Raw genomic sequence first — 24,849 nt, forward strand, 5'->3', positions numbered from 1 at the left:
CCACGTGTTGTCACGCTGCGACCTCAAATCACAATATCTTCCCATGGGATATTTGTGAATTAGCCAAAAAATAGTCTGCAATGTCAAAGTATAATGAAAACATTAGCAATACATTTAGAAGTGGTTTAAATTACTGGAGTGAAATGTTTTTATCTTAGAAATACTGATCCTGTTATAACATCAAATTGGGCTCAGGTCCACTATAAAAGTACAATCTGCTCAACACCAGTCCAAAAACATCTCCACCATAAAGTGGGGTGGTGGTGTCATCCTTCTTTCTCAGCACCAAAGACACAAGTAATTGTAAGTGAACAATGAATGGAACCAAATACAGACAATTTTTTGAGTAGAACCTCCTTTAGTATGCAAATGGCCTTAAACTGGGGTGAAGATTTATCTCCCAAGTTAACGACCACAAGCTACTCTAAGAGTGGCCTTAAGAACAAGGGAAAGTCCTTGAGTGGCACGACCAAAGCCTAGTTTCAAATCCCATTGAGAATCTGTGGCAAAGATTGAAGACTATTGTTCACCAACACAGCCCATTCAACCAAAGAGAGCTTTAGAAAATCTGCATGGAAGAATTGGTTAAAATCCCTAAATTCAGATGTAATGCAAGCATACCCTAGAAGACTCAAAGCTGTAATTCCTGTCTCATTCACGTCCATCATGTATTTATTTAGAGCAGTGAATAGTTAATCAAATAAGCTGTTTCAGTTTTTAATTTTAAAATCATTTTGCCATATGGTAAAAAGATGTTTGCAAATTTAACTGGTTGACCCATTGTGTGTGAATTACTTGACCCAGTGAGATGCATTGGATAGATTTGAAGCAAAAAGAAAGGAAAAGAACTGTAGTTGAGAAAGAAGAGCAACCACAGATCTATGACAACCATGGTTTAGAGCTACAGCAAGCCACACTTGCCCATTTTAAACATGAGTCTCTGGGTTTTTTAAAGTGCCCTCTTACCACTGGTCTCTCCTTACCGTCAGAAAAGAATGTTTCTCTGAATGGAAACCACCTATTAACACATTATAACACAGTTTAGAGCTGCCTTTATGCCTTTGGTGTGTAAAGGTTGTTATCAAGCAGGAGCACACAGAATAATGGGGGAGGCAGTTCTCCCCCAGTCCAACTACTTTATTTTTACATTCAGAACTACTTGACGGCTGCAGTAATAGTAGATACCGCTGTTATGTTACCACCACCAGAAGCAAGAGCACTACGTGCTTAGGTTATTACTACGCAAATATGTTTGAGACATTTAAAACACAAACATCCCGATTTTTATCAGTCATACTAGCAATATGAAATTACTTAGTGGCTCTTTAAAGCATACTTCATCATTCTGAACTTCAACTTCGTTAATGTTATTGTTAGTACAGGTGTAAAGGCTTCAAATTTACATGACTGATCACCTCCGCCTCCACACCTCCACACCTCCACATACTTTAATGAGAGGCATTTCCCCCCAATCGTAGCCCGGTATTGTATTGTCGTAGAAACCAAACTGTCACGTGATACAAAACCACCAATCCATTTGCATCCTCTATCCCCAAGGGTCAGTTAGTTCCGTCCGAGAAGTTGTGAAGTTTGCTCAGCGATGGCGGCGAGTGGATTGTAATGGCTGGACTTTTGGAATTTTAGTTGAAACATCTGTGCATGAAGTAGATTGCACCGTTTGAATGACCAAGTCTAGATTGCTCGGGACTCGGGAAAGCCTTGGGAATACGTAACGAACTCAAGTTTTCAATCTGTCGTCCAGTGCCACATAAACTAACCCTAAGTGGGGTGTAGTCAGGTAGTTAGTTTGCCAACTAATGTGGCTAGCCTGTTAGCTAGATAAGTTAGCCATCTGATTTACTCAAAACTTCAGTGTGGACTAGCGAGCTAGCCTGCAGCTTTCGATATTTACAGGTCTGTTTGTGGTTGACGACCGAATGAGGTGCTGAAGTAAATATACTACAGTTAGTTCTTCTTTATTCAGTATTAGTCGTCGCTAGGAATTGTATCGATTTTGTTCAAAATTAATGAAGCGCATAGATTTAGACAACTGGGTTGTGCTTTACCAACATCTGAAATCTCAAAGCCAACTAAAGCACTTTACCACAAATCGAGATACTTTCCTATCGTTTGGTAGGATGTAAGTTCGTGACGGAGTGCAGATATGTTTGTTTGTGTCTTTGATTTTTTTTTTTTCATGATTGCAGTCAGGTTATTAGAACTGCTTCATATGCTTATCTCTGCCTTCAGCAGCTGTAACGTAACTTTAAGATTTGATTGTGAGCTAAACTTGTTAGCTGGCTCATGCTAAAGAGTGAAGTTCGGCAATGCATCGCATTGATTAGCTTACGTGGAGCGTATCCAATGCACGGATCTACAGCAACTGTGCTCGACTTCGGCTACTTTTGTTTTACTGTTTTCTAATATGTTAACTGATCAGCCAGCTATCATGAAAGTACGGATTTTTTAAGTCTGGAGAAAAACTCAAAGTATCTTTAGTTCAGTATAGACGGGACCAAAGTTACTGTGGTAAAACTGTAAAACTGTTTAAACTTTGCTCCGATAACTCAGCACCTTATGGTGCGGCTGCAGGCACCGAGTCATGGATGTTCCCCGGGCCGTTTTCCCAAACGATGAGGGGCGGCCGAGCCTCGGAGATCATGCCTGGATTGAGTCTTCCACTGGGAGGTCTTGGGCTCATTCTGCTCCAGTATGCTCACGGTCGTTCTGGACCGCAGTGTTCGATTATGATGCGAGTGGAGAGGACGAGCTCAGCTTACGACGTGGGGATATAGTGGAGGTCCTGTCTAAAGATGCGGCAATCTCTGGGGACGAAGGCTGGTGGACCGGTAAAATTAACCACCGGGTCGGAATCTTTCCCTCAAATTATGTTACATATCAACCAGCCATTTACAGACTTCCCTCCGGTGGCTCGGTCAGTGTTCGTGAGAAGGTTCCTTCAGCCCCAGTGCAAATACCTTTCAGCGAACTTGTTCTAGAAGAAATTATCGGGGTTGGTGGTTTCGGTAAAGTTTACCGTGGAACATGGAAAGACCAAGAGGTCGCAGTGAAAGCAGCACGACAAGACCCCGATGAAGACATCAAAGCAACTGCGGACAGTGTTAAACAAGAAGCTAAACTTTTTTCCATGCTTCAGCACCCTAACATAATTAAACTTGAAGGAGTGTGTTTAGAGGAACCGAACTTGTGTCTGGTGATGGAGTATGCACGGGGTGGGACCCTAAATCGTGCCTTAACGGGTAGGAGGATACCACCCCATATACTGGTTAATTGGGCCGTCCAGATTGCCAGAGGGATGCATTACCTTCACGAAGAAGCCGTTGTTTCCATTATTCACCGTGACCTGAAATCTAGTAACAGTAAGCAAAACAAACGAAAAAATCTTACAATCCTTTCACCACTTTTAGAATCACTACCAACTGTAGACGCCCTCAGCCGTCTAATCCAAACTTAAGGTTACAGTTGTTTGCTCACTTTGAATATCAGTATCACGGACGCGATGTTGTCAGACTGGTATTTCCTTTCGCAATTAGTATGTTAATCATTAATATCCACCTTCTTTTTCAGGCACTCTAACCACTGTAAACTCATCTGAGGCTGTCAATGTATGATTTTAAGCATTTTAGCATCCACTTAAGTGTGCATATTTCCATCTGTGTTTAATTTTATTTAATATATTTTCATCTAATAGGCAGACATTGTCACCAGTGGAAAGATATTGTTTTAAAGTGCTGACTTAAAGTTACAGCGTGTTAAAGCATATCCCATTGCAAGGAACAGTATTTTTTTAGAAAGGTGCTTTGTCTCAGCTGGAGTACTTTTGGTTTTTAGCACTTTATGTTTTGTCTCAAGCCATTCATATTTTATACATTATGTCTGAAATAAAAGTGCAGGGAATAAATTCTTGAAACAATGCATATACTTTCAAACATGAGATTATTAATTAGAAAATGAAAGACAGTGTCAACTAAGAGAGTGAGCTGGCCATATTATGGATGGAAGTTTCAGATGTCCCCGGTGTTAGTGCATCACCCCATCCTCTTTATAAAAAACTGTGCCTTGTTGTTAAACCACAATGTATTGTGCCAGTAGGGAATATAAAACACGCAAACAAAACACCTGGTTTAGAAATAACTACACATTCAGAATTAGTTTAAAAAATATAATCCTGAGGTTTTCTGATGTTCTGGCTGATTGAAAAACTGTTGAAGGGTTTGGCCTCATGAGGCTACCTGACACAGCTTCTGACTGAAGTCTCCTTGAAGAGCATGAAAAGGACATTGATTCATTGTGTTTTGTGAGGCTACATTTCAGTTGCAAAAATGCAAAGAAAATGTTAGCAAGCTCTGTATTATTGAAGACTGTACAAATTTGTATGTTGATAAGTAGAAAGCTTCAGAATATTTAGAAAACAGTAGACATCAGAAATTGTCAAGAGTCATTTCACTATTGTCATGTATTGTTAAATTTTTGCAGGTTTTCATTTAGCCAAATTAAAGCACAATTAGTAAGCAGTCCACTAGAAGCAACAATCCTATAAAATCAATAAGCGAATATTCCTCTCCGTGCCCGTCATATACAAATGTGATATTAGTTTGCAACCTTGTTGCTGGCTTAGGATAAATAGATGGCTAGTAGTTAATACTAGAGCCTCAGAAGTCTGTTGTTTTCAATACTATTAAATTAGTAAGCATTTCCTTAAGCTAATTAAATGTACAGTTTCAAGAAAATCAGGCAGAGTATCTCCTCTTGCAGCAGGAAATTTTCTGTCTTTACTGCTATTTTGTATATGTATTCATCTCTCTAAAGTTTGGCTTGTAGACAAAGAAAAAAGCCAACATTCTCTCCTCTTTATTCTTTGTTCTTTATTCTCTGACAGTAGCGATCATTTTTCCGTCTCCCCTCGGCCTGCTGGACATGTGGCTGACCTCCAGGCTTCTTAAGGACCTGTGTGAACTGTAGTTAAGGAGTTGTCTTTCTGAATGTGATCCTTAAGAGGGTGTGAAATTAGGTCAAGAGTTTGCTCAGCTGGACCCCCCTCTGAAAGTCTCTGCAACCCCTCCCCGAATGCTAGAAACTGGACTTAGTAATCAGGCCAAAAAATAGAAAAAGGATAAGCTGACAATGTTAACTGGTGAAAATCATTCCACAGAATTTGCACCCCCCCACCCCTCTCCCACAAAGTTTTTGTAGAGATGAAATAAGCACATCTGCACATATAGATCACAGCAGTCAAATAACAACCCGTGTGTACTGTACAGGACAAAACAATTGGCAAACATATAAAATTTAATTTAAAAGCAAATTTTAACAGTTAACTGGTGTCAAATTATTTAACTACATTCACAGATATGCCATCCTTAAAACTATACACTTTAGTGACTATAAACTAGCAAGTTATAGTGATTCAAGTATCACAGAATACCAAACTGTGAAAAATATTGTTTAACTTTTTTTAGGTCATGTTGCTAAACTTTTTGGTTGCTATCAGTTTATTATTATTATTATTTCAGTTATTACTGTATTATCGCATATTATCCTCACAAACAAGTAAACTATGCAGAGAAGTGACCAAGGGTGTTCAGTTTCATTGTTATTAAATTACATCTCCTATAGTGGCAGCAGAGTGTTTAGTTTAATGTGTAGGCCAGCTGCTTGCTATACATCAGAGTCAAATAGACATAGCATGTTGCTTCGAGGTGTAACCGATACATTTATGGGTAGTAATCTCGTTTTGTTTTTGATGCATTTCATATTGCCAGAAGGTATGAGTCGTTGTCTTCTTTGATGTTTCCAAGACCCGGAGTCACTGCTTGGGATCAAAGACTTGGATGGTGGCGGTACCTATAGCTTTAATGCAACCTGTATTCTTTGATGCAACTATAAATTGTATATTCAGTCCCCTGAGCGAGTTGCCCAATCTGGTTCAGACACTGTGTCCCAGTGTAGAGGTGCTTCATATAAATGGGGCTCACAGTTGGAGACACAGCTCTGTTAGACTTGCCAAGAGTAGGCAAGTGTCCAGGGGAATTCATTTGGCCTTGTTTCTTGGTGAGATGTTTCAGTTAGCATCCCTCTCAACCTTGCTGCTAGTCAGTGTTCACTGATAGTCAAGCCCTAATGCGGCTGTGAGTGTCGTATGTCCCAATGGTGCTCTCCAACCATCATAACATTGCTTTTTAGTGCTACAGCTTTTAGTGTGAAAAGATGCAATGACTGACCTCATACATACCAGACCATGCTTGTGTAGCAGCCTCACTCATCTAGACGGAGGTAACTGCAAGGTGAGCATATTAGAAACAAAACATTAGTTCCTCTCCCCCCTTTGTCCTTGTATATCTAACCCTGAATGGCTTTTCACTGAAAAGTTCTGAAGCACTGAGGGGCTCCTTACAGGCGGTAGAAGGTACTTCAAGTGCTGGTTCATTTAAATGGACTGTGGTGGTGCCATGGAAGTTTGGGGTAAAACGCTGTGATTCATATGGTCTCATTTACATTACATTACATTTTTATCTGATTTGCAGACACTTTTATCCAAAGGTTTCTTATTACAGGGTTTCAACCGAGAAACTGAATTTAATTGTTCGTTTTGTGGTCACCTGTAAGTTTAACCATTTTAAATTACATTTGGCCGTTCCCTACATGACGTTAGAACATTTAAATTAAGTAGTACTTTACTGTTGTATGTGTGTTTGCATAAAGTAATATTACAGTGATTATGGTGTCAAGCCATCAGATCAGAAATGTTTAATTGTATCTTGCCAGGTGCAGTCTTTCACCCTATTCTCAGGCACCATGGCAAATCCACTGTTAGCGGAAATCAGTTTGTTTGTCTCACCGCAGGATTGTGGCAAACAGTGGTAGCTCGCTGAACTTAATTGAAAAAAAATAACATTTGTTTGCTAAGGGCTCACAGCTAAAGGCGCCACCTGCTGTGAGCCAGGCTGTTTTTTTGTTGTTTCATACCTAATACTTTGTTCATGTAGAAACTGAAACAAACAAGAGAGCTCATTGGTCATTCAGCGGTAGCCCACTGACTCTTTAATGGTTTAGACAGGACACCATATTGCTAGAAAGCCACATGTTGGAAACCGGTACACAACCTCCACAGTGATCAGTAATAGTGAAATATCTAACCGGTTTCCTTTTGTCAGCACCTACAGACCTAATCAGTCATTATCTTGAAGGAATTACAAGAAATCAGTGACATTGTATTTGTGTCCCCTAATCTCTTAATTCCTCATTCGAAGGAATGCCACTAATGAGGGGGCAAAAGCTTAACATAAGTTTGCACAATGAAGTGGTCAAGCAGTGGTTGCTAGGTGACTGCCGGCTCAAGAATGTTCTGACTCCAAGGCCTGAAAGGCTTATTTTCATTATATTTAATCTCCTCAATGGCTGCTACTTTTTTTTTGTGAGACCGGGAGCTTCCTCTGATTGGGGGTGGAGAGCGTTGTGATTTAACCATCCCTACTGAAACTTGGCAAAGTGCCAAACCTCATAACACACTTTAATTTTGCAGTTTCGGCAGCATGAATTGAAAGGTTTCAAGAATCTCTGGCATGCGTGCTCTCCAGTATCTACGCTACGCACTTGAAATGAAAACTGAGAACAATGGTGTCCTGTTGGAGTGCAGTGGTGAGGCATTTGATGGCAAGCATTGTTATCTCCAACTCCAAACATGATTTCGAGCCCTATAAAAATGGCCACCATAAATATCTAAAGCCATGAAAGGGACTTAGAGGGGGTAGGAAAGGAGTGCCTGGCGTCTGTAGGCAGTTTCCTTATAAGGTGTTTTCTCAGGATGTGTATAAGACTTTTAAGGGGGTGGGGGACACATAATAGATTGAGTTTGACGGAGCAGGAATGTGTAAATATTTATATTTTGTTCACTTTAAAATATTAGCTGAAATACACTGCTGTCAAACATGTTGATCTTGTTTGAAGAAAAATAATTTCCCCTTTCTTAATTGGCCGCTTTTTCACTGCCTGTTGTGTGGTAAATTTAGCCACCAATATTAAGGAGCAATCAAAATGTTTTTTAGTATTTAATACAGATTTGCAGAAATGCTTACACCATTCCTTTCTTTTATTAGTACCTTAAATGTATGCACTATTATATGATTATGTATCTTGAATCAGTGTCTTTGGCCTATGATTGGCTCAACTAACAGGTTTTAACTTATTGGTACGGTGGTAGTTCAGTATAGCCTGGCCTAATTTGAAATTACTAACACAGATATGCAAGTTTGTGTTAGGATAGGTATTTAAGACAGAAGCGTAACTGGCTAGTCAAATTTAGACTTATTAATTTCAACTCATCCAGTGTTCTTAGTGCTAAAGCCTCCTCACTTATGAACACTCAAAAATATGTTCATGTGCATTTTTAGAATCATATGTGTGAGAGAATCAAATCAAATGAATAGTTACCTGGTATTATGTAGACACATGTGTTGTACAAGTCATAGAGACCTGAAATTGTTTACTTTGTTTATGTAGGTGAAACTCACTGATGTGCCCCGTCAGCATACCAATCTGTTTGGTTTCTCATACTCAGATACTCAGTCTGCAGATTGTGCTTGGGACATCCTTCAAAACACTGAACCAGTAAAACCTGTTTGAAATGGAATTCCAATAATCACATTTTTACAAAAATGAATGTTTTGAGATCATTTTAATTCTTCTTGAGACTGGTGAAGACACTGTAGAGGACATATTGGGAGAGCAAATTAACACTTATGAAACTCAAGTTCTGAAGTCACAGTTAGTGAAATTTTGTCTTAAAAAAAAACGTTCTAAATTATAAAGTATTGATACGTGAAGCTAAATTATTTGAACACTGTCCCATACTACTGTACTTTTGTAACTTAACAATGTCACACTTTTCCTGCTTTTTGTGTGGTGCAGCTGTCTTTGTGCTGTAGCGATTGCATTAGCTGGCAATGGAGTCAAGGTCTTTGAATTTGTCCTATCAGTGTTGCTGCAGGGAACTAGATGATGATTAACTGTCAGTATTTAAGCCATGGGAAAAGTTTAGAAAGGCCTGTGCCTAAAAGAAATGTTTATCTTAAGATAATGCTCTTTTGTTATGCTTGCCACAAATATCATTTCAGTGGAGGAGTCAAGGACAGATGCAACTGAAGTTTCCTGGTTTTCCCCTACTGTTTTGTTTTGTTTTTGCTGCTAGGCCTATTAATAACAGTTGTCTAGGCCTGAATTGTTTTTATGTTTTCGCTGTGTTATTCTTCCTTCCCTTTTTCTCCCAGGCCAAACTGAGAGAAATATAGGTCTGATTTGCACCAAATTTGGTAGGCATGGCAGGAATGACATGAACACGTGCATGGAAACTTTTGAGGAGGGCTGAAGGCTCCCCTCACAGAGATATTTACCAAACAACTTGTTTTTGAAGGTACTTTTCAAAGCGATAAGCATCCTAGGCTGTAGGTCTGTGAACGAACCCCTAGAGGTCTGTTAATCAAATTGCAGGGGGTTTATGGATATTTGCTATAATTTGGGAGCAGGGTCCAAAATGAACTTTTTGGTCTATCTGCCTGTGTTTGGTAAACTGAAAAAATTTACCGGCCAAAAAACTTTTCGATCGGCCATAGAACTGCATAAGATACGATGCCATTAAAAACCATGTAATTACTAATTACCCATTGATATACCTTTTAAAGGGAATTAGGCCTATAATAATTTCTGAGGCTCTTGTAATGAGATATTTTACTCATCTTTTATTTTAAAATGTTAATTGATATTACATCTCATACACAACCTGTGCAAACAACAGGTGTGTACTCAACTCCATATACTCAAAATGCTCAAAATTACTTTTATGGTTGTGTGCTGGCAGTGCTGCATATCATACACCACCTACTACGACTTTAATTTCATCGTCTTGAGATACAAGCTGTCTCTCAGACAGGCGCTCCATGAAATTAAGTCTTCGACTACTGAGGCAGTCAGAGTGCCACAGTTCGACTGCAGGACTAGGGTCATGCTCTGGAATGCCTGGGGATGTGACCTGTACCAGTAGAAGGTCAGACAATGTGTCCACACCCAGCCTTGACCTGCAGCTGTTTTCACCATCTTCATTACATTGAAGCCCCTCTCACAGTCTGCTGCTGCAGCTGGTATTGTCTGAATCAAGTCCATTATATCTGAACAGGTGCTGCCGTGCATGTGACCAACATCTGCCCATGTCAGGGTTTCAAGGGATTTGTGTTCCACGTACAACTTTGTCTTTAGCATGGTCCACTGGTCACTGATTTTCTCAGGGTTGAGAGGACTGGGGAGAAGTGCTCCATAAGAACATCGATTCCTGCATAGAAAAATTTGAAAGAAATTAAGTGCAGAAATCTAGAATAGAAATATGCATCATATTATCCTATTCATGTCATCCTATTTCGTTGATCAATTTAACACCATATTTATCCATTTATTAATTGTATAGCCTACTGCAGGCTACTGTACATTTCTTAGCACTAGTTGTATCTTCATGTAATATACATAAAAAAAACGTTATCCTTTGATGAACAGTGCTCTCATCTACACCTATCAGTGTTTTACACTCCGAGCTTGATCTGAATCTGAACTAACCTGCATGCTCCTCTCCTGACTGTGGCTAATTATTGAAGCAGGCCAACTTTGTAGCCAGCAGTACACCAGTGCTCATATTCTTGAACCTGTCTCCAGTGCTGTCAACAAGCTTGTCAATCAGCCCATCCTGGGATGAGATGAGGACCTGCTTTCCAGCTTTCCCAGCCGTCAGGGACACTCCTTTGAAAAAGTTGCCCATGGTTGTCTTCATCAATCCCTCTCTGATGACATAAATACTTTACTAGTCACTACCCTTCACTATCAATTCTTTTCTCATTTGTAGTTAGTATAACATTTAAATGACACTTCTATCAAACAAATCATACCTGGTTTTATATTTCACCAAAACAGCCTGGGTGGGGCAAAGGCAACTGTGGGCCTTGGCGATAGTAATGGTGGATCTCTGGAGTGACTCTGACAAGCCACTCAGATGTGAAATGAGGTTGCAGAGGAACCCACGAAACCTCAGAACCACAAAGTCCTTTGCAGTTTGGGTGAAATTTTTGGCCTTGCACTGCTGTACTGGATCTCAACTATAATAGCATTAGACAAAGTTGCAAATCACAAAACCATGAACATTTATTTGTCTTTTTAAGGTGATTTTTGGCTAAAACAGGTTGCGTTTAAATAACAAAAGCAAACAAGCCCACACTGAGTGATTTTAATAAGAAGAAATTTTCAAATGAAGGGCCTCCGTGCTCTAGATGTTGGTTGATGGCCTGATATCCTTGCAGGAAATGGTCAATCACACGTGAGAAATGTGCCAGCCATCTGGTGCCTCCGATTCTTGTTGGCATGAGAGGGGGCAATCCAACACCTTGAAGGTGCTGATTAGGTTTGAGCGGTTTAGGGGAGTGATGCGATATAAAGTGTATAGCCCTGCCAGTAGTTCCTTGACTTGTTGAAAAAGGCTGATGGTCTTGATTGCATCTTTAAACATGGTTCCCATGGGTCTTTGAAATCCTTTAAAGTTTGTGAATTTGAGAAAACAATCAAGGCCTTGAAAGTTTTCGAAAGTAGACATCAGTAGACATGGGTCATTGAAAGGGCTTGAATTTATTTATTTTGTGCAAGAATAAAAATTGAAGTTTTTTGGTGGGTTTTTTTTGCTTAATGTCAGTAAACAGGCTGTGTTCCGCTGACTGTATGTGTCTCTTGCCGTCTGTGCGTCCTTGTTTCATGTGCCACCTGCCTCGAGAAAGTGAAACGATCACCTGCGTGCATAAGTGATTCAAGTCGAATGATGCAGGTAAAACAGCGGCAAGCAAGCGAGAAACCTATGTAACGTAACAGTAATGAACCTTGATCTGTGTCTCAAACTATGTCTCGTTGGGTCTTTGAATTTGAGGAAAGTCCTAAAAAACGTCCTTGAATTTGATGTTTATGAAGGTGTGGGAACCCTGTTTAAAACTGAGCCTGTGGGCCATACAGTGGATACCAACAACATAGGGTTTGTCTTCTTTCAGCCGTGAGACAACGCTGCTCTGTGCACCTGCCATCACTGCTGCGCCGTCTGTGGCTGCAGCGACCAGCTTCTTTTCCCAATCACCGCAGAGTGGCTCCATCATCCCATGTATTGCATTTGTAATGTTTCCTGCATCGGTTTTCTCCACTGCTGTTGTCCCAACTAATGCAGCTTCCACTGTACCTGCCACACAGGTTCTGACATACAACATCTCTTCCTCTTAAACAGAGGTGTCTGTTGATCCATCAGTCATGACACCAATGTGGTTGGCCTTTTTCAGCCTGTCACAAATTTTATCTCTCTCAATTTACGCGATAAAGTGCAGGAACAGCCTTGCTTGCACCTCGTGTTGGTAAACCCCCCCCCCCCCCCCCCCCCCCCGGTACATAGAAATGGTGTAGTTATGGTTCTCCCGAGAGTGTGTGCAAAACATGGCTAGCAAATTTTCCACTGGTATGTACAAATAGTTAGAAGCTAGCATTAGCTATAAATCACGGCGACCGCTAACGTAATGTTAGCTAATGTTAGCTGAGTAGAAGTGATTGGCTAAACGTTACTGTTCACATTGTAAGCGCTATATAATATAGCCCTGGTGAAATTAAGAACACACACAAATGGCTACATAACCAAGGAATGGTGCTATCTAAGTAAATGATAGTATTTACTGGCATATCCACATGAAGTCAGAATGGGGCCTTCCTCTCTTTCTCAGGGCATGAAGTGTGCGAAACAGGTTTCACATCTTTGTGGCCATTCGATCACTCATGGTGGTGAGGCTCTGCGCGGTTGGTGTCGTTGCAATGGGTAATATGGCAGCTGTTGAAGTCTTGACACAGCTAATGTGCGCTTTTGAGTATTTGTGGTATTATGATATCTTGTTATCTAAGGCATCATTCAAAAGCTGAGCTTTATTTCAGCTAATCGTGACATGACTATTAGTCATGTCATGTCATGTCATGTCATTTCATCTACGCATTACGCACGCACGTATATCATCGAAAACTGCTGTTTAAAATGACTGAAGAACGTGAGGGTGAAGGGTTTTATGGTATCTTGTTATGTGAAGAAACAGTTTTTGTGCATAATGTAGAGACACATACCTAATGTATGATTCATGATGTCATGTTAGTCATTTAATTTAATATGTTTGATTAACTTTGCTGCTGGGAAGCATTGAGGTAGCTCGTGACCTCTAGTTTTTGTACTTTGTTTTAAAGTAGATAGTAGATCACATTCCATCTGTGACATCAAAGCAATTTGGCCTAGATCTTCATAGCCTCTGCCATTTTCATGGTTTCATATGATCTTAGAAGCTTTTATTTACACGTTAAAAAAGAACCAAAAATTTGATAGCTTTCCCTGCATTCTTGTTATTCATTGGTGTTTAAGCCTGCAGGTAAAGTGTACAGAAAATAGTTTTTAAATTTGATATGGATTCCCCTAAATGGTGAAGAACATTCTCTTGGATTTTTCAATGGCTTGTTGTTTACTTAATTTGATTTTTTTTAAATTTGGCTGATAATGTGTGTAATTTGCTAGTAAAATGTGTACATTTTTGTGTTCATTTCTGTGTTCTTGCTCGCCTGAAAGTGACTTAAGTCTTCTGTCCTTATCTTTAGTTTTATTACTTGAAAAGATTGAGAATGATGACATTGGGAGGAAGACTTTGAAGATCACAGACTTTGGCCTTGCTCGTGAGTGGCACAAGACAACCAAGATGAGTGCTGCAGGTACATACTCTTGGATGGCCCCTGAAGTCATCAAGTCTTCCCTATTCTCCAAAGGCAGCGATATCTGGAGGTAAATTCTTTTTTCATATGCCTCAAAATACCAAATTATCAAGTTGATGTTAGAAACATTTATAAGTAAGATACATATGACATACATTATATGCAGTGGCTACAGACAGCAGTTACACTCGGGTCAGTGCACACCCATCAACATCCAAACCACTAGCTACACTTACGCACCCGATAGCCATCACACCGTCAGATCCCCCTTTGCCTTCAGAGTACCCTGAATTTGGACATTGATCCCTTTATGTTTTTAAGGGCTCATAACATAAACAGAGAGGTGTAACTGATAAATGCACTACTCAATGTACATTATATCTGTACTAAGACAGAGACACATATTACACATCTGATAAACATTTCTGATACTTTGCATGCAGTTATGCCAGAGTGCCCCAAGGTCTTTTTGGATATGTCCTTCAATGGTAATTCTCCTTCCCAGTTATGGTGTACTCCTTTGGGAGTTGCTGACAGGAGAAGTTCCCTACCGTGGTATCGATGGACTGGCAGTAGCCTACGGAGTGGCTGTCAACAAATTAACCCTTCCCATTCCATCCACATGTCCTGAACCCTTTGCCAAGCTCATGGAAGGTGAGTCTGAAGTCTTGAGGCTCATGGTACTTTGTATATTAACCCAGCCTAAAACAAAGCTTAATATACTGTGAATATAATGAAATTAATGCCATCTCTCCCAACTGAACTGACACTAGACATAAAGAAGAGTATTTTAAAATGTTGAGAGATGAGTCTTTCAAATCCATGTTCAAGCAAAGTCCCTCGATTGTGTTGTCATAGACTGTTGGGAGCAGGACCCCCACATCAGGCCGTCTTTTGCCGCCATCCTGGAGCAGCTGACAGCTATCGAAGAAGCCGTAATGGCAACCATGCCCCAAGACTCATTCCACTCAATGCAAGAGGACTGGAGAGTGGAAATCCAGGAGATGTTTGATGAACTCCGTACAAAAGAGAAGGTCGGTTACCTTTTTAACTCAATCGTATTTGTGGGGGTTTTTGCAGCGTACATGTATGTAAGCTCTGATGCCTGAAAAGAACATTGAGATTTATGAGTTATAAGAGTTACAAAGAAAAATGACTCAAATCGGATGGATCATTTTCTCAAGTGAATGTATTTGGATGATGAAAATGACAAGAATGAGGGTTTCTTTTGGTTATTGTTTTTAAAATGACCTGTGTTTCCAACCATCGACTTCAGTAGCTGGTAGAATAAAGCAGCCAGATTAGGAACAAACACCACAGTTGATCACAAGTTTTTAGTCTGTTCTTTTAAAAACAACAACGGAAAAGAATATGTGAGATATCAATTTTCCACCAAGCAGTGACATAGCCGTGTAGAGAAGTAAACCAGAGGTAAAGTGTGAAAACTAACTGAATGCGTGTTGGAAAATTGCATTTTAAAGCTCTCTTTCTGATAACAGCTGATATATTTTTTTGTAGGTTACTTTGTGGGTGAGTTAATCATTTGCTTGACAAAGCAAGCTATTAGCAGAAAGTGTTTACCGGACTTAATATGATAAGCTGCTCCCAGCCTTAGTCACTTGCTCTGTTGAATGGGATTAGTAATTACTTTACCAAGATTATGCTTTCTTGCAAGTACAGCCCAACTGTTAAGAGGCAAACTAGGGACTCTTGTGTCCTACCCTTGTGTCAATGCCAAAGAATTCCACAAATAAGTTGTGTGTCTTTTTGTTTGGTCTATCTCAACTGCATTATTATGAAAGCGACTGGCCCAAGGTCATTTCACGTTTATTTTTTCACTCTCATGTAGAAAGATTTCTCTATGCCACAAGTTATCATTTTAATCAAAATCTCCTGTTCCTGTGTTATTCCAGGCAAATGGTTTCAAAGCTGCTTACAGAACTCATTCATGAGGGATTTCTTGCTCTAGGCAAGGAGGGTAAACAACAAAAATGATTAATGCAGTCCAAATGCTGTCCAGGTCTTTGTTCAAGTTGATCCTAGAGCATTAACGTGATATAAATACTGGCCTTATGTTATAACAAGACACGTTGATTGGGCGTGATGCTGTATTGGACCATAGTAAATACCTAATTGTTTCCAGTGTTTGAATCCATTTGCTTAACACAGAATATCAGAGGTCCAGAAGACCTCTCTTATGAAGGTAAACATGCCATGCCTTGTACAGTTTTTTGACAATGGTGTAATTGCAGTTGTAGTAGACATAGTAGTAGTTTTGCAAGGGTTTTCAGCAAAAAACTGTATTTGAATTTCGGATAAGGTGTGGTCTTGTTTTACGTGCCGTTTCACTGCTTGCCCTTTGCCTGAAGCTTGACACTCTTCTCTCATGGTGCAGTGGAGACAATTAGTTTTGTGTTTGCCTTCAAGGCTCTTAACGACTGATTCAGGTCCAGTTTCATGGTGTTGCCTCTGATATGTATGGTTAGGAGGCATGAGAGAAGAGCTGATCCTAAATCAGACAGGGAGTAACCAGAGCTCTGTCCTTAGGGCCACAGGAAGTGAAACTGCAGACAGGTCATTCAAACCTATAATCTTCTCAACCAGGGGCACATTTAGAGTCAGTGCACAGTCCTCAGAATGATTCATGTGACCTCACAAACACTACTCATAGGATTTGCAACAACTCAGCATATGCTAGGGGCCTCGGTAGGCTAAGGGAATTTTTGCAGTAAAGAGGGGATTGTCCTCTATTCTTTCAGATGTTAGGTTTTTGGTTGTGGATTAAATATAGCTTTTTGAAGCGAGTTTTCTTTAATCAAAGGATATAAAGTGCTACATGCTTTACTGTATAGTTGAGCACAGACTTGAATGAAATTGAATTTGGGGTTGCAGTGGGTACGTACATATCAACATGAGAAACTGAACATTTGTTAACAGGTTACAAGTTCAAAACATACTTCACAAAAGATTTGGGAGAACTGTCCTCACCATTTTCTTTTAGCTGGCAATTGCTGTAGATTTGGTTATAAATACCCAAACAAAGGTAGTGCTGCTAATATGAATCATTATTTTAGCTTATGTACACCTTCGGAAATCAGAAGAAAGCTTCGTATGTTTGGACAGGAGATCAGACTGCATGTGAAGGACTCTGGTATTTTTAGCTAAACATATTCTAGTGTCTTAGCAGAGTTCACACAGACATTCGTATCTAGTACGTATCTAATAAAAACTTGTACAACAAATATGCCCTTTTTTGTTATGCTACACCACATGTATTGATTGTAATACAGTGAAAATTGGGTAGGTATAGGGGTGTGCGATATTGACAAAAATGATATCTCAATGTTTTCTGGGATGTTATCGCTAATAATAAGTAGATGATATTTTGCATCCTTCAAAATGTGTTTATAAAAGTCTTTTATTGTACCAGCTTGTTCTTGTTAATAGGATATTAATAGTGTCTTTCTAAAGATATTAATGGAAACAGCATATTTAAGTAACACAGGTCTTATTTATTGTTGAACTGTCTTTAACGGCATCCGATTTCCGACATAGTTTGCAGATTGCCGTCTTTTGAGCAACATCCATCTCCTCAAAGTCAAACCTCTATATGCAAGTGAGGATCCACGTTTAGCAATTAAATCTAGCAACGTAGATTGTTAGGCTGGTGGTGTCTGTATTTTGTCTCCTGGTGCGGTTTGTTCACTCATTTTTAACTTCAGTCATGCATTTTTAGGCAGCTGTTCTAGTTTAGCTTGTGGTGGGGTGACGATGCACGCCTACACTAGCACACTGCATGCACGCGCAGTAGTCTATCCTGCTAGGCTACTTGAAGCAGTGAATGTGTGGTCTCTCAAGGCGTGTTTTGATTGGTTTTTGCAAAGTGAGTGACATACTCGATAATGTCAGCTCGCACATCCTTAAAACAACAATTATGATATTATCGTAGACGATATATATCGCACACTCCTAGGTAGGTAGAACATGTGCATAATTTTTTTTTTAAATATGATATTAGACTATACGTCACAAGCTTTGTGACAGGTGTAGGGCCAGGAACAGTGCCTTTTGTAAACAACCCAAATCTCTCTGTTCATTTGCACAAACTTTGTGCTGCTTTTCATTATGAACTCTATCACATGAACCACTGGATATTAGCTCACTCTGATGACCCTCTCTCGTGTCCTGTGTGCAGGAGCTGCGCTCTCGTGAGGAGGAGCTGACGCGAGCTGCCCTCCAACAGAAGTTGCACGAGGAGTTACTGAAGAGGCGTGAGCAACAGCTGGCCGAGCGTGAGATCAACGTGCTGGAGCGGGAACTCAACATCCTCATCTTCCAGCTCAACAAAGACAAGCCGAACGTCAAGAAGAGGAAGGGCAAGTTCAAACGCAGCCGCCTCAAACTCAAGGATGGCAACCGCATCAGCCTGCCGTCAGGTGAGCTCGTCTAGATGTTTGGTTTTTGTTTTCTTTTAGGGATTTTGGTTTGTTCTTTCAGATTTCTTTTAATGAAGTTTGATCTCTGGAAATATTTCTGACAACTGCTATGACTCCAGTACGCTGATGCTCTGGTTAACTGCTTGAGTTCAACTCCTCACTGGGCAGCAAATTAGCACTCCCACCGTGCTTTACTGTTGTACATTTAAAAACTTCCACCTGCTGTGGTAACGCTAAGATACTGATCATCATTGCACACGAGGTACATTTCAGGCAGTCTAAACAGTGTTGTACGGTGATTGATGGAATCTCACGAGAGCAAAGTATTTTTTTGATTAAAAAAAGTATTTTTGACTCATTTGGATAAAATGCATTAACATGTGTAATGCTGTATTGATAATACCTAACAAGCACCCACCATTAACATTAGGAGGTCTTACAATGCTTATTCATAACAAAGAGCACAGTAATAGATAAAAGAAAAGCACAACATGGCAGTTGAAGAGATAACAGCAGTAACACATGAACATTAAAAAACAGTGCCAATATTAGCCCGTTTTGTACTGCTAAAAATAGCCAATATGTATTTCCATTCTTCAAATGAATGCACTGCTTGTGATATTTTTTTGTTATATGCGCTTCAAAGTCAGCACATCCATCCTGAAACTAACAGATATTTTTGCAAGCCGTCTTCGAGCAGGCTGAGTGACATCAGGATTTTTCTGCCTGTGAATGGGTTCAGAGTTCTGCTAATGTGCATGCAGGTTTACATTGCTGTTGTGTTTGAAGAGTCTCTGTAGAGGTTTTTTGTTGTTGTTATTTTTTTCAGATTTTCAACACAAAATCACAGTGCAGGCTTCACCCTCGATGGATAAGAGGAGGAGTTTAAACTGCACTAGCTCCAGTCCTCCAAGTAGCCCCACCCTCATTCCGCGTCTCCGAGCCATTCAACGTGAGTCGACAGCCGTCGATTGCTATTTGGCCATTCCACACAGTTTTTCCAGAATGTGCACTCCTACACAATAAGCTATTTACATTTATGAAACTACAGAATACGTAAGTCCAGGAGACTTATCTTGTGTCTTCTTTCTGAGTAATGCACAGGTGTGCTGCACATAAGTGTATGAAGAAATGTGGAGAGTTTTTTTTTCCTCTTTTGCCATTCTGGAAATATAACAACTCATCATTTGATTATTTTGTAATTATGGAATTATTTCAGTTCTGTAGAGTGATTGCAGCAGCCTAATGATGCGATGAGAGATGATGGTTTGGACATCATCTGTGAAAACTTCTCATTTTTTCATTGATCCAGAATTTCTTTTTTGAGAAATATTTAACAGCTGGACAGAATGAGTCCGGAAACATTTAGTCATGGTTAGGTCAGGTTTGCATCTGTCACAGTTTTGTAATCATGTTCTTCTCCTTCAGTGAGCAACCCCAGAGACAGTAGGCGGGGCAGTTTGTATGTGTATCACCAGGATGTGGATATTACAAGCGAGTGTGAACCCCCAACAGGGGGTAAGAAGAAAGGCAAGAATGCTATGGCATTGTAGGGCGTGGCTACTGCATCTCCCTTGCCGACTTGTTTGATTGCCAGTGGCCAGGGCTGCTGTCTTTAACACTGCTATCTTTGTTTTGGAGTGCTGTGTGTGTGGACAGCTTCTCAGTAAATGTGGTTCAAGAAAATAAACAAATTTGACATCCAAACTTGAGGGTCTGCGCAAAACTATCGGTCCTGTTTTTTTTTGTTTTTTTTGTTTTTTAATGCCGACATTAACTCTTAATTTCTTTAATTTTCCTTTTCAAAGTGAAGAATAATTGGGGTTGATCTTATAAAGGAACTGACAAACATAATGTAGCAGAGCATTGTGTTAATCAGTTCAGAGGACTAAGTTTACTTTGTTAGTCTTCCTCTTTGCATTTCCAGATAGAAGCAAATTGTATAACGGACCTAAATCAGTTCCTTACTCAAGGTCAACTCAATTAATCTTTTCTACTGAAATGGTCTGTTTTTTTGATGAGTCCCTAACTGTCATCAGCTTCGGTCATTTATAGCTGTAAATGGTGGCGGTCGCCTCGGGTCATCGTCCTGCTCTTAAATTTCTCTGCCGCTGGTGTTGAAGACTAATATACGTAATCGGTGCCGTCACCGCTGTATGTATTTGTTTTAGAGTGAGTCTTCTGCCAGCTGATGAATAACGAGGCTTTCTTCTCTGCAGTAACTCTAGACGAGAGCAACAGGACGTGGGGAAGGAGCACCATTTACAAGCCTGAGGACTTTGAGGACGTCAAAAAGGGCTTTAAGAAGAAGGGTCGCACGTGGGGTCCAAGTTCTGTCCAGACGAAAGAGAGAGGAAACTGTGCCGAAAGGTCAGAGACTGTTTTATTTTTTGTTTTTTTGGTTTTTTTTTTCTTTTGGTGCGTGGTTGTGTTTCGGAAAATGCTGTTCTGCTTTGGTTTGTCCTGGTTTATTTCCTTTTTCTTTTGTTTTGCTGTATTTTTGCTACAATAGCAATCAGAAAGAAATTCCACACTTCATCTAATTGACAATGCTAGCAACTATTAACCTTGTTGATTAGATTTAGGATTCGCCAAAAGAAAATCTGATGACTTTCTGTCGTTAGAATGTGTTGATCCTGTTGTAATATTTCATGCTTGTAAATCTATATGTATGCCCAGTTTACATTTTTTCATATCTGTGTTTTTACAGTGTCTTTTAAATCAAAGTGTTGAACATGAATATGCAGTCTGCTAGAAAAGGCCTGCTTTATAATCGGAACAGGAGCTAATACAGTCCATACACATGATGGCAATGGCTGGGAACAACACATTTCGCATCATCTAATGAACACTGCGATGATTAGAAATATTAATATATTACTGTGTGCCAAAATTATATTCCTCATTCCCTTCTAGTTAGTTATTTCTACTTCAGCTTTCTCTGATATCACGGGGAGAACTCACGCTAACATCTAATAGACAACCCTCTTCAGAGGGCATGCGACAGATTTCTTTCAGATGTATTTTTCATGAGATTAATGTAAACAAATTGAAGTAACTGTAAGTAGTGTGGTGCAAACATGCGATGACGTCAGTTTCATTCAGGTTTTGTAGATATTGTGTTAGTAAAATGCTTCTTGCTTCTGCTTTTGCTTTGTGTCATTTTTGTGATTTTCATCACCTCAGGTTAAATCATTTTTATATTAGCAGGGTACGACCACTCTCAGATGGGAACAATCCTTGGTCCACAAGTCTGATGAAGACACAGAAGTCTGTTCCTCTGGCAGCATTGTTTGCAGACCAGGGTAAGTGGAGGCAAATACTCACCTGCCTACACCTTCATTCTGATCTCTCCTTCCTCTATTTAGCCATTTTACTTTGCACACAAATGCCACAGTCCACAGCGGTTATTTATGTGACGGATCAAAAGCACCGGCTTTATCTCAGTTCCGTGAAAACTCACATCTTTCTCTGCATTCAGGGACGTGTAAAGATGACATGTGCTCAGCCGACGGTACGGACAACAAGCCAAAGCAACTCAAATTCCCCAATCAGGTCTACATTGATCTACCTCTGTGGAAGGATGAGCAAGGAGAGGGCCCAGGGGGTGGTGAGAGTCAGGACGACCCCACCACCTCCACCAGCTCCACCAGCACCACTCCCCAGCTCACCCCAACCAACAGTCTGAAGCGGGCGACCGTGAGACGGCGAACCGACTCCGTGCTCTGTAGCTGTGCCTCACTCCTGGCGTCCATTGGGCTGGGTTTTGACCTCTGGGAGGCGCACAAAGCTTCAGCTGGCGAGGAGACGGAGCCGCGGGAGGAGAAGAAGAAGCGCGAGGGCCTCTTCCAGCGCGCCACTCGATTCCGTCGCAGCACCAGCCCTCCCGGTGGTCGCTCCCGTAAGGACGAGGCGTCGCCCCACGTGCCAGGACCGGTCAGCCTGCTCTCCATGTCGTCCATCTCCGAGTGCAACTCCACGAAGTGCCTCCTGCAGTCCGATTCGGACGGGCCGGACCACAGCCCTGTCAAAGAGTCGCCGCCGGTTACCTTTGACAGCATCAGGACTCACCAAGGCGTCCAGAGCCCAGTCATGCCCCAGAGCAGCCGGATCCTCGGTAAGGCCGACGCCCTCCCGCCACCCCCAGCGTCAGACCATGGCTCCACTTCCCGCCTCAGGAGGAAGAAGTCAAGTCCAGCGATCTGTCAAAATAGTAAGTGACTCTTTTCAGAATTCCAGCAGAGCAAAAACATTTCAGTCCACAGTCTTATGTCTCCATGTCTTTGAATGTCTTTTTGAGCGTCTTTAGAGTCTGTAGGTTGTAAACATGTTGTGAACTGGTCTTTTGAATGGACCCAGTTAACACAAAAACCCTGTTTTTTTGTCTCAGCTAATGGGAGCTCCTGCTCTCAGACCTCCCCTGCTGAAGCACTATCCCTCTCCTCCTCACTGAAGAAGAAACCCAGCAGAGAGTCATCTCAAGAGAAGCAGGCCCCCACAGATGCGGTATCTAGACCCAGGCCCCTTTCCTTGAGGGGCAAGTCCCACTCATGGGGCCTCTTGAGAGGTCGCAATAAGAGCTATTCCTTGGGGCACTACTCTGGAGAGAAAAGTGCCCAGGATCTAAACATTGTCCTCTCGTCTGAGGTCAAAGTGGGTTGCTCTCTGCTGGACATGGACACAGAGGCTCAGAAACGCGATTGCACTGTGCCCCTCTGTCGAATTCAGAGCACCCCAAGTCGTCCATCTGTCTTTGAACTGGAAAAAGAGTTTTTGTCCTGAAATAAGCTGCCTTTGTTTTATTTTTTGGGGGTTTTTTTTGTAATACCCAGGAGTTCTGGTGCGCAAATTCCACTTGAGTCAGTTTGTGTGGCACATCTAGATATCCTGGGGGGTTTTTTTGTTTGGTTTTTTTAAGCTGAATTCAGGCCACTGCTGCTGGAGTTAACCTGTGGTACTTGTACTTTTTATTTATATGCTGTATATTTTGATAAGTAATTTAATATGAGAATACATATTTCATCTGAATCATGATTATGCCCTTTCACTGAAGAAACAGCAAACAGGCTGTTTTGTTTGAATACATTCCAGCTTGATGGCCGCCTCGCGTTGTGTTCAGTCCACACAGCTGAGAGGTCTTTTTCTGATTGTAACTCTTGTTTTAAGACAAAAAAAAAAAAAAGAAGAATGTATAGGTTTTATTGAATATGTGTCACATATTGTCGTATTAGGGTTTGTTCAAATTTGACAGTGTTCATTTGACTCGGAAGAGTGATAGCCAAGATAAAACAGAACGTCTGAGTGTTACATTTACTTCCCAGTGGAAGTTAGGAAGTGCCTCATGTGACAGAATTGACAGCTAGAACAGAACAGAGATTACAGTTAGCCTGCCTCAGCCTCTGTTTTTTCCCTTGTACATTTGGTGAAAATCCTGCATCAGGAAATGCTGATTTCTTTCACAGTTTATAATGGCAAGCAACTTCAAGTGATATTGCATCGCATCCTTTCTGGAACTTGTTAGCAAATTTTGCCGGGTAGCCTGTGCATTCAGTATTATAGAGAGTTTAGCATGGTCCATGTTTGTCTGCATTGACACATTGCAGCTGGTCTTTGCTAGCAACCCAGGATTTTTTTGTTTTTCCTAGTGAAATGCATAAACTGACTTCATGCTCAGCATTTAGTTGATGGAGTGGAGCTATGCCATTTTCTTCCAGTATAATAAATTAAGACTTTCCCTGGCCTTTCCTCCGTGTGAATGTAGTTGAAAGCTCTCGTCAAGTATTGCTTCCAATATATGGTCAGTAGTGTTATTTTCTTTTCTTCAAGGCTAATTATTGCTCCCTGAGTCACATGATAATGAGTTTATTAAACTGTGCTTTATTTTAAACTGAAGATTACAGAAAAAATGGTAAAAGCCATCCAAGTGAGCCAGTCTACTGATCTAAACTGTCTACAGTTGCTTATGTAGGGTTAACGAGGCTTACCATGCTGTATAATTATCTACTGTCAAAACAAGTTTTGAACCAAGTTGTGTCACTTGCCAATCTAAATGCATTTAGATCTCCTTTTTAAGATTTTTACTATAAATGGTACTATTATAGAGTAAAATGGAAAGTATAGATTTAGGTAAGAACTGCATATGAGGTTTTAAAAAAAAATGAAAGGATTTGCCCTGTCCTCACCAAGGATTCCCCAGCCATGCAGGTTTGAGACTTACAATATGAAGTTAACCACTTAAGACTGTAGTATCAGCAATGTTATTGAAACCCAAACCTGTGAGAACACTGGTCATTTCCACGTCTGTGTTTGAACGCAGTCGTGAACTGTTTTTAGTTTGTGAAAGCAAGACGAATCAGATTCGCGCAGTCAGAGTTGCCTTGAGTTGTGGATCCATTTATTTGTGCATATTTGAAAGCGATACCCAACATTTTAACAGGCCTCAACCCTATGAATAAGCCAGCCCCCTATTTAATAGGTAATAGGTTGTTATATACTATACATTGTTTAACTGAAGTCTTTGAAAGGGACAAAGCATACAGGAAAAACACATTACGGCCAGTTTCTAACAGAACAAGTATACAATTCTGACAAATAGTAG

At 40.6% G+C, this 24,849-nt stretch overlaps 1 protein-coding gene across 1 annotated transcript; it reads left to right on the plus strand.

Annotated features, from left to right (window-relative positions):
• The first annotated feature begins 2,386 nt into the window (after positions 1 to 2,386).
• map3k21 (mitogen-activated protein kinase kinase kinase 21) lies at positions 2,387 to 23,204 on the plus strand. The gene is made up of 10 exons (XM_030771459.1): positions 2,387 to 3,380; positions 13,705 to 13,885; positions 14,321 to 14,469; positions 14,674 to 14,849; positions 18,011 to 18,251; positions 19,081 to 19,203; positions 20,471 to 20,621; positions 21,462 to 21,556; positions 21,733 to 22,464; positions 22,642 to 23,204. Exons 1-10 carry the CDS (start codon positions 2,603 to 2,605, stop codon positions 23,031 to 23,033), a joined length of 3,018 nt encoding a protein of 1,005 aa, XP_030627319.1. The 5' UTR covers positions 2,387 to 2,602; the 3' UTR covers positions 23,034 to 23,204.
• Positions 23,205 to 24,849: the final 1,645 nt, after the last annotated feature.

The sequence above is a fragment of the Chanos chanos genome, chromosome 4 (assembly GCF_902362185.1).
Source record: "Chanos chanos chromosome 4, fChaCha1.1, whole genome shotgun sequence".
Classification (NCBI taxonomy): domain Eukaryota; kingdom Metazoa; phylum Chordata; class Actinopteri; order Gonorynchiformes; family Chanidae; genus Chanos; species Chanos chanos.